Source organism: Octodon degus, unplaced genomic scaffold, assembly GCF_000260255.1.
Source record: "Octodon degus isolate 3935 unplaced genomic scaffold, OctDeg1.0 scaffold00060, whole genome shotgun sequence".
NCBI classification, from domain to species: Eukaryota; Metazoa; Chordata; class Mammalia; order Rodentia; family Octodontidae; genus Octodon; species Octodon degus.
The window spans coordinates 831351-841898 of record NW_004524636.1 but is presented as its reverse complement, the minus strand read 5'-3'; the positions used below and the strand labels follow the sequence as shown (position 1 = coordinate 841898).

At 42.5% G+C, this 10548-nt stretch overlaps 1 protein-coding gene across 1 annotated transcript in view; it reads right to left on the bottom strand.

Moving 5' to 3' along the window:
- Positions 1 to 834: 834 nt before the first annotated feature.
- Positions 835 to 10548, bottom strand: part of Tgm6 (transglutaminase 6) — a 27381-nt gene continuing 17667 nt past the window's right edge. Inside the window, exons 11-13 of the mRNA XM_004634313.1 lie at positions 2254 to 2408; positions 1879 to 2012; positions 835 to 1006 (exon numbers count right to left, since the gene is read on the bottom strand). Of these exons, the coding sequence (XP_004634370.1) occupies positions 859 to 1006; positions 1879 to 2012; positions 2254 to 2408 (437 nt within the window). The 3' untranslated portion in view covers positions 835 to 858. The remainder of the gene's footprint in view (positions 1007 to 1878; positions 2013 to 2253; positions 2409 to 10548) is intronic.

Here is a 10548-nt window from a genome sequence, read left to right as displayed (position 1 = left end):
TGCCATGTGTGGTGGTGCGCCTGGAATCCCAGTTTGCTGGGGGGCTGACGCAGGAGGACAGCAGTTCAGTCCCAGCCCAGGCAATTTAGTGCGACCTTGTCTCAAAGTAAACGAAGAGGATAATCTACTCATTTACTCCTCTGGTTCTCCAGATCCCATCCCACATGTGCTGGTTCCAAAGGAAGAAGCCCTGGGTGTGGCTACATCGCCTAGGATATATTCCAGGATGGCAGCCTCTCCTTTACCTTCTTTAACAGCTTTCAGATGGTAGCAGTTCCTTGAATACAGACCCTGTGTCTCCAGAGAGAGAAAATATCCTCTTGCTTGAAATTGGCGCATGATTAGAGGGAACTTAGATGGAGAAATGCACACGCCTGGCCTTACCCTGCCTCTAGCTCGCCCTGTGGCCTCGGTTAGACTCCTCCTCTGTAATGGGGGTGTCAAGGGATGTTTAGGTCCTGCTCTCATATTCTGGGTGCTCTGTTGGACCTGGGAGGAATCTGGGGTCTGGATGTGGCCAGAACACTTAAAGAGCTGAGAGAGAAGAGAGGAAGTGAATTGCTGGGCAGAGCTGGTGGAGCCCAATGAGCAGGGGCTGCTGGGATGCTCATGGGCATCAGCCTCACAGTGGGAGGACGATGAGCTGGAGGCCAGAGGAGGCCTGGGTCCTTACATCAGCTGTCCAAAAGGCTGGGGGCTGCTGAGCCCAATGCCTTGTCTTACAGATGAGGAAACAGGTCTAGGTGGGACACAGATTCAAAGTAGAGCAGAGACTGAGACAGGACCAGTCCAGGGCTTCCAGCTCCCCACAGGGAGCAGAGTAGAGGTGAACACATCCTCCCTTCTCCGCTGGGACCATCACTTGGCCACGTGGACAATCACAAAGCCCTTGATGTCCGGGAAGTGGGGGCTGACCAGGTCCACCTGCAGCTGCCGTGGGCCACTCCTGGAGGGGGTGATGCTGAACTGGACCAAGGCCCTCTCCTGGGGCTGCAGGGTGGGTACACTGGGAGCAAGGGAGGGGAAGGCATCCTGTCAGTCCTCTCTCCATTCTAAGTCAGCCCAGGTTTCCCAGATCCCACAGGGCCAGGTGCACCTTGCTTGACACTGGAGCCTCAGTGACATAGTTCTCTCTCTCAGTCTTGCTGCCTGTCACTCACATTCTGGGCCTCCAGTCAAGCTAGTCCCCCATGTCCTGAATTTGTCTTCCATTTCCCTAGCCTAGGCTTTTATCTTCAAGGTTCCTCCCACCTAGGAGTTCTTCCCAGTTTCTCCACAAGATCCTAGTCAAGTTTCTCCTCCTCAGAGGACTTTCTCTGACTCTATTTTTGCAGACCTCTGTCTGAGAACTCCTCTTTCCTTTCTTCTTCCTTTTTTTCTCCTCCCAGTACCAAGGACTGAACCTAGGGCCTTATGATGCTAGACAAGTGCTCTGTCACTGAGTTACATCTCCAGTCGTTATAAATAAAAAAGTTAATGAGTGAATAGAGTATGTGTGAATGACCAAGTGAATGGAAGAGTGAGGAAATTAAAGAATGAATGAGTGCATGAATGAACCAATCAAAACTGGATGGAATAGGACAGATAACTGAATGAGTGAGTGAAAATGTGAATAAAAAACTAGATGAATAAACAAGGGTGTGTGAATGAAGAGCTTGTGAATGAACAGCTAAAGGGCGAACGCGTGAATGAAGGATGTGAGCAAGTGAACAAATGAGCTGCACTGCTGAGTAAATTCGTGGCCGGGTGGATGGAGGCTGGGGTGCACAGGCTCCTCGCTAGTTTCTAGGATCACTCCTGCTCCCCTCCAGTAGCTGCTCCTGGCCCATACCCTGAGGAAGGCAGCCTTTCTCCGTGCCAGCCCAGACAGGCACTTACTCGATGCTGAGCTGTCCTGGGAGAAGGCCACTTCCCTCCACCATCAGCACACAGTCCTTCACACTCTCCGAGATGGGATTGACCACAGTCACTTCAACAGAAACTGCCACTCCCACCATGGCTGGGCCCAGCACCTGGAAGGACAGCACCCATGAGGTATCCTTCCTGTATCTCCAGGAAGCCCCTGGTCCTGGGGGGCCCCATTAGTCCTATGTACCCTGTCCCTACCAGCCCCAGTACAGGATGCTTCTGCTTCTGTACCACTCCTTCCCACCCTTGAGGGCCCAAGGCATGACCCCCCCCAGTTTCTGATGGCCTCTCCCCCCTCTGAAGGGGGCCTGCTAGGACCAGTGTGGTGGATGAGGAAGGAATCACTTTGATGATGATGATGTCCTCCAGAGTAATGTCCTTCTCCACGAGGAGCTTCTCTCCTTTGGAAACAAGGCACATAGCGGCCAACAGGATCTTCTTGTCCTCGGTCAGGTCCTCTTTGTACTGAGAGTAAGACACTGTGATTGGGATTTTGTTTTCTGGAAGAGAAGGCAGAGATGGGAGTTGGGGCTCAGTGGTACCCAGAAGAAGGAAAGAGATGCCCAGCTAATAGCTAGACCTGCTCTGGTCCTTGCAACCATTCTGAGAAAGGCATAGAAGAAGAAACCCAAAGGTCAGAGAGGATAATTTTCTTACCCAAATCACATAGCAAGTACACCAGGGGACCAAAATGAGGTGGCGTTCAGAGTCAGGGCAGGAAGCTATCACGGCATCACACTGTCTCTCCAAGACCTCCCAGGTGTATGCCTAAACGGCCTGATTCCTGGAGTGCCCTTGTGCCTGCCAAACTCCCTTGGACCTGGCCACCTCTTTCTCCCTATACCAGCCACAGACTCCTCCTCTTTGTGTGTATGGATTGCCACAAGCCATAGCTCCTGGTCAGTTATATTTGGGATTTCTGGCCACTTTATATCTTTTCTTTTCGGTACCATGCATCCTTTTTGGTTTGCTCCAGGCTGTACCTTTCTTTCTTCTGCTGCTGCTACCTTTTATGCTCTCCCCCTCACCCAAAGACCTCTGAGTTTTGAACTTGTGGAAAAGATGCTTAAACCTGAGTTGCCACATACTCTTTGTCTCTCAGGATTTTACATATAATACCTACTCTACAGGCTGGTGAGATAGCTCAGTGGATTAGACACCTGCTTAGGCAAGTGCAGGGACCAGGGTTTGATCCCTGGCACCACAAACTGCACCAGCCCCATCCCTGGGCATGCTGAGCCAGCAACAGAGTCCGGGCATGGTGACACACGCCTGTAATTCCAGTGATGGGGAGGCTGAAAACAGGAGGATCACTACGAGTCTGAGCTGCGTAGTGAGATCCTGCACATAGAGACACACCACACACACACACACACACACACACACACACACACACGAATATATATATATTCTTGAATGTAAGTAGGCTGTCCATGTATTAAAATACCACCTTCTTTTCCAGGCTCACGTGTTGTAATGTCATTGGTGGAAGAATCATTTTTGTTGTTTTTTTGTTTGTTTGTTTTTCTTGGAGACAGGGACTTGCTATGCAGTTCAGACTGGGCTTGAACTCAGTATGTAACCCAGGCTGGCCTTGAGCTTGCAGTGCTCCTCCTGCCTCCGCCTGCCAAGTGCTGGGATTACAGGCATGTGCCACCCACCATACCTGGTTAAGAATCTTTACTTTAATAACTCATAGTTATAAAAGCTAACTTTTAACAAAAAGATTAAAGCATACTGGACACTTGGAAGTATGTTCATGGATTAACTCACTTAATCGTCACAATCCATGAGCCGATACTATTGTTACGCCCAACTTATAGTAATATGAAAGCACTAACAAACACCACTGAGAATTGCATGTTCATTAGGTGGCAGGAATTGTGCCAAATGCTTGGTGTACATTATCTCATTTATTCCTTGCGTGGTGAGAGGCCATGGTTGTCCAAGTGTGGTCCTGGGGCCAGCTGTGTCAGCATCTGACACTGGGAACTTGCTAGAAATGCAACTAGTAGACAGAGGTGGAGGGGAAAGAAAGGAAGAGAAAAATTAGAGAAGGATAAAATGACAACAAAGCTTTTGTAGATAAGAAGGGGAAGAAGGGTTGAAGGGAGAAAAGGAAAAAAAGGAATCAAGATATGGCATGTGCAGGTACATATTTCCTATGATGAATGTGATTATTATGTCTATCTAAATTGTACCAATACACTTAATGAAAAGTAGAAATGTAAATAGGATCCCGAAGGAAGAATCACTGTATGCTACCAAACGGTACATAAACAGAGCTTCAGAACAAGTTCAGACCTAGGGAGACAGTCAGAGAGAGGCTTTTTATTTACATAATTTAATTAATTAATTAATTAATATTATTATTTTGTATTTTTAGGGAAGGGTCTACAAGGTGTTCAGGGTCTCACTACTAGATTGGAGTCATAGTGATAAGCCTGTTTATAGCCTCCCAAGAGCTGGGATTACAGGTGTGCACCACCACACCCAGTCTCAGTTGCCACTCAGCATGCCCCAGGGCGGGCAAGACAGGCCCAACGATCAAACCCCCTCCCCTTCTGTGCTGTGTGCAGGCGCTTTAATCTGCTAAGCTATTTGGCCGGCCTGGCTCTTTATTTTTTAAATACAATGCTCCAATTGAAGTTTCTTGAACAAAGTTCCCCTGAACAATGGACTCTACTAATAACCTGATCAAAGCTGAGAACTTTTCCCAGAACAGTGGCTCTCGGTAGCACCAGTAGTCCACTAGATGCAGTTGACATTGATTGAGTACTTCTAAGGACAGCCAAACTCAAAATTCACATGGGACAGTCACCAAGACAGATCGCATTCTATGCCATAAAGAACACATCAGTCACCTTGAAAGAATGGAAATCAGGCAGTGTATGCTCTGAGACCACAGTGGAATTTAAGCTAGGAACAAGTAAGGACAAATAAGACATCTCAAGATAAGCTTAAAAAAGAAAAAAACATTTTTGGCCCTGGAAATTGAACTCACAGTCTTGCACTTGCCAGGCAGGCACTGTTCCACTGAGCTGTATCTCCAGCTCCTAAAATATTACCAATTAAATGAAAACAAATATGAAACATCAAATTTGTAGGATGTGGAAAAGCCAGTGTTTATGATGTGTATCATTTGGTGCACACAGTAGAAGTGAAAGAAACTTTAAAATCAGTTATATAAACTTCTACTTCAGGAAATTAAAAACAAAACAAAACAGAACACAAACAGTTAAAAAAAAGAATAATAAAAATTAGAGCAGAAATCAATGAAATTGAAAGTAGACAAGCAATAGAGAAAAATCAACAAAACCTCAAGTTGGTTCTTTGAAAAGATCCATAAAAGCAAAGATCCTCTAGCAGGGCTGTGGGAGAAAAAAAAAAAAAAAAAAAAAAATACTCCATTTTTTCTTCAAGAGCGGGAGAGGGGGAGGCCTAAACTTCAGGGACGCCGCGTCTGAGTTTAATCCCTGGAAAAAAAAAAAAAAAAAAAAAAAAGGAAGAGATATAAATCATCAATATCAGAAATACAAGATTCCATGGACATAAAAATACAGCAAAGAAAAATTATGGACAACTCTGTGCCCTCAAATCTAAAATCTAACCTAAAACTTAAAATGAACAAATTCCTGGAAATATATAGTTTGCCAAAATTCACACAGAGAAATAGACAATATGAATGGGTTGATCTGTATTAAAACAATAATTAGGGCCTGCGAGATAGCTCAGCAGACTAAACGCCTGCCTAGGCAAGCACAGGGACCAGAGTTCGATCCCTGGCACCACTTGCTGTGCCGACTCCGCTCCCCAGCATGCTGAGCTGCCCACTAAGACCCATCGTGGTGGCTCACACTTATAATCTCAGCACCGGGGAGGCTGAAAATAGGAAGATCACTAGGAGGCTGAGCTGCATAGTGAGATCCTGTGCCAAATACATAAAATAAATAATAAATAAATGATAACCTTCCAAAACAGAAAACATCAGACTCCAATAGGCTCGCTGGTAAATTGTACCAAGTATTTAAGGCAGAAGTTATACCAAATATCTCCAATGCCTTTCACAGATGGAAGCAGGGGAACAATTTTTAACTCATGCTTGAAGGCCAGCATTATCCTAATACCAAGATCAGACAAAGGCATTACCAGAAAGAACACTATAGGCCAATATTTCTCATGGACATAGATGAAAAATTCCTCAACAAAATATCAGCAAATTGAACCTCACAATAAATAAAAAGAATTACACTTAGTGGAATTTATTTCAGAAATGCAAAATGATTCAACATTTGAAAGCCAATTAATGTATTATCCATCAAATAAGAGAAGGAAAATTATTTTATTCTAATAATAGATGTGGAAAAAGAATTTGACAAACTCCAACACCTATTGATGATAAAAACTCTGAAAAGTGGGAATGGGGGAGGATCCTCAATTTGATACTGAAAATCTACAAAAACCCCTATAGCATACATCAAAATTTTTTTTATTCTCATACGTTTTTATTCTAATATCTTATTGTTTCCCTTTTTATAAAATATATTTTTAAAAGATTTTATATAAATCATTGTCAACATTGTGATAAGTAGATCTGGCCTCTAACAGTTCTTCAAAAAATCAGATCAATTATGCCAAAGTCATTTATTAAATAACTGCCTTTTCTGCAGTGATCTTTCTATTTTTTAAGGTATTTAGTACAGGGTCTACAGGGTCTCACTGTGTAGACTGGACTCATAGTGATCTGCCTGTTTTCAGCCTCCCAAGTGCTGGGATTACAGGTGAGTGCCACCACGCCCAATCTTAGTTGCTGTCTCAGATTGATCCCTGGCCACCGTGCTTTACCAAGTAGGCACTTTAGTCCACTGAGCTATCTGGCTGGCCCTTCTGCATTGATCTTAATGCCACTTTTGTCACACAGTGAGTACCCAGGCATACTCGGGTTCAGTGCTGGTTTTGATTGCAGTCACCAAAAGGCTTTCTCTGTCTGCTGCTGTTCTAACCCCGTATTCACTGCAGTGGTTTTGTGATGAGATTTAAAAAGACAAAGCCTTTCCCTTCCTCTCCCAGCTTTTCTTAGCTATTGCTAAATGCAAATTCTTCTATGTGAACCCAACATGATTTTATCCAGTGCAATTTGAAAAAAAAAAAAAAAAAAAACAGATTGCTGGTTGGCAGAGTACTGGATTCAGGTTTGGCGAGTTTAACGACATTGTGATGCCTGGCAAACACATCAGATTTAATGGTGAGAAACTGGTAGCTTTCCCTCCAAGCTCACAAACAAGGAAGTTTGTGAAAGGCCTTCTTACCACTTTGTTCAACATCATATTGGAAAGGTCTAGTCAGTGCAATAAGACAAGAAGAGGAAATAAAAGGTACATAGATTGAGATGAAAGAATTTAAAAAAATATTGTTCATACCTATAAAATCCCTAAAGAATTGACAGCCAAAACAAACAAAAACTACCAAATACAGCTAGTTTACAAGATACAAGAGTAATGTTGAAAAAATTTTCTGTGTACCGGCAATGAACAACTATAATTTGAAATTAAAAACACAGTGGCTTTTATGTCAGCCCCCCCAAATGAAACACTTAGGCATTAATCTAAAAAACATTTTCAAGATCAGTATAAGGGAAACTAAAAACTCTGATGAAAAAAATCAAACAGTGAAATGGAGAAATGTTCCATGGTCATTCACAGGGAGGTTCATTATTGTCAAGATATCAGTTTTTCCTAACTTGACCTATAGATTCAATGCAATGTCAATCATAATAAGTTATTTTATGGATACTGGTAAATTAATTCCAAAATGTCTGTGGAGAGGTAGACGACTCAGAATAGTCAACACAATCCTGAAGGAGAGGACAAAGCTGAAGGACTGATGCTCCCTGATTTGAAGACCTACTTTAAAGCCACCATGAGCAAAATGTTGTGCTTTGGTGAAGGAATGGACAGTAGACCAACACGAAAGATGACTTCAGAAATGGACCTATACACACATAGCCAACTGATCTTTGACAAAGGAGTCAAGCAAAGAGAACAGAGAATGAAGTCTTTATAACAAACAGTGCCCGAATAAATTGATAGCTAATTAAAAAGAAATCTAGACAGCCAGGCACGGTGGTGCAGGCCTGTACGCCCAGCACTTGAGAGGCTAAGGCAACTTGAGGCCAGCCTGGGCTACATAGTAAGACCATGTCTCAAAAAAAAAAAAAAAAAAGCTAGACATAGGCGACCTCATGGCCTTGTGCCTGACAGTGACTTCTTATGAAAAGTAAAACTCTACTCTGCAAAAGACTTCATCAAGGGAATGGGAAAGCACGTTACAGAATAGGAGAAAATGCTTGCTAAAGATAAAAAGACTGTTATCCAAAATGCACACAGACTTTCTAGACCCAAAAATAAGAAAACAAAAACTTAATTAAAACATGAACAAAAGATGGAAGCACTTCACCCAAGAAGACACAAAGATGCCAAATAAACACATAAAGAGATGCTCAACATCACATACCAATAGGGAACCATAAATTAAAATAACAACAAAATACTATTACACAGCCATTAGAATGGCATCAATTCAAAATACAAGCTGCACGGTGGGTAGGCTATAGGACAACAGAAGCTCTCATTCATTGCTGCTGGGATGCAAAATGATACAGCCACTGTGGAAGACAGTCTGGCAGTTTCTTACAGACTGAAGCCTACTCTCACTGTAGGATCCAGCAGGTGAGCTCCTGGGTATCTATCCAAATGAACTGAAAACATGGCCCACACAAAACCTGCCTGTGGTGTGGCCATGGTTTGAATGTTGCTGGAGTGGTGCCGTGCTGCAGGCTTTCCCACAGTGGCAATACTGGAAGGTGCTGGGACCTTTAAGAGATGGGCCTAGTGGGAGGGCCCTAGATCACTGAGGTGCACCCCTAATGACACTGTGAGACCCCAGCATCTCTTTTTATTTCTTTATTTATCTATTATTTTAAAGAGAATAGAAAAAATAGATAAGACATTAGAAATGATATACAATTAAAAAAACCTCAAGATGATAGGTGTTCAACAGTGGTAGTTATATTGCACACTGTTGTCTTCAAAGTAGTTGCTCTCAGATTACAGATATAAGCATGCAGGGAGAGGGAGATAGCTCAGTGGCATGAGTGCCTGCCTGGCAAGCTGAAGGTCTCGAGTTTGATCCCTGGTATCACACACACACACACACACACACACACACACACACACACACACACCAAACCAAAAACCACCAGATATAACCATGTAAAATGGGTCAAAATAAAAATCTTAAGCATTAACTGCTCCCTTCATGACACTGATAGAAATTAGTAATGCAGTTATCTTAGCTATCCTGTGTACTACATACATGATTTTCCCCCTTTCTTTTCTCCTTTTCCTCATCCTAATTGTTCTTTCCTCTTCAGCAGTTCCTTTCCCTTTTACTCTATTGTACCATTCAGATTTTATTTCCGCTTTCAGGTTCTTCCATTAAGGGACCCCAGTATCTCTTGTTTCCTGTTTTAAGGTGGATTTCCCTCAGCAGGTGCTCTGCACTGGTGGTGGGCTGTACCCCAGGCATGCAGTGCCTTAGGAAGCGGGGGTGGGGGGTGTTGGGTTGGGCGCTCTGTACTCATCAGTCAGTGTGTTTTGTAAACCTAAAACTTAAAATAATAAAGTCTATTAATTATAAAATTACATATATTTATATTTAAATGTATTTAGTCCAGGGTCTCACTACACAGATTGAACTTATAGTGATCCTCCTGTTTTTAGCCTCATGCTGGGGATTGAACCCCGATCCCTGTGTCTGCCTAAGTAGATGCTTTAATCCACTGAGCTATCTGGCCAGCCCTATAAGTTATATTTTAAATACATTATAAGTCTAACAGTTATGCCACTTGGGTCAAGAATTCCATCTTTGTGAATCTATTCTAACTAAATAGTCCAAAATCCAGAAGAAAAAATTGAAAATTTTCTGCACAATTTGTTTATTCACCCAACTTTAGCGTTATTTTTAATGACACTATTGAAAAGATAAATTATTATATTTTTAAACAGTATGCATTTATTAAAATGATGTTTATGTGGATATTTAAATTCAATGTAATATGAAAAGAGCAGAGCATTACTAATGAGTATTTGAAGTATTTAATTAGAGCCAGGTTTTTCAAAAAGCAAATAGGCAGTAAAAATTTGGAAGGAAAACCTGTTAACAGTTTGTAGGTGGGTGGTAAGATCACAGGCGATTTTTCTTGTTTGTTCTTAAAATCTTTAATGAATATGCATTACTTTTAACATGAAAAAAATTGCTAAAAGCCAGGGGAAAGTGTATGTTAATTAATATTTCATTATGAAGTGTTATTTTGTGATTTAAATTTTGTGACAAAAAGTGACAAAAAGAACTAAAAATGTGTGACACCTCCTTCATATGTTTTCATGCCCTGTCAAAATCTACAAGGTTCACTTGCCAGAAACTGGTCCAGAGCACAACTTCAATTAAACTTTGCTTAATTGACTCTTCGGAGGGGAGAGAGGGAGGGAGAGAGGAAGAGGTGGGCGCAGGGACCGTAACAGAGACAGAAAGACAGAGATGGGAGCTTGCAAGAGACGGAGAGAGGGAGGGAGAGACAGA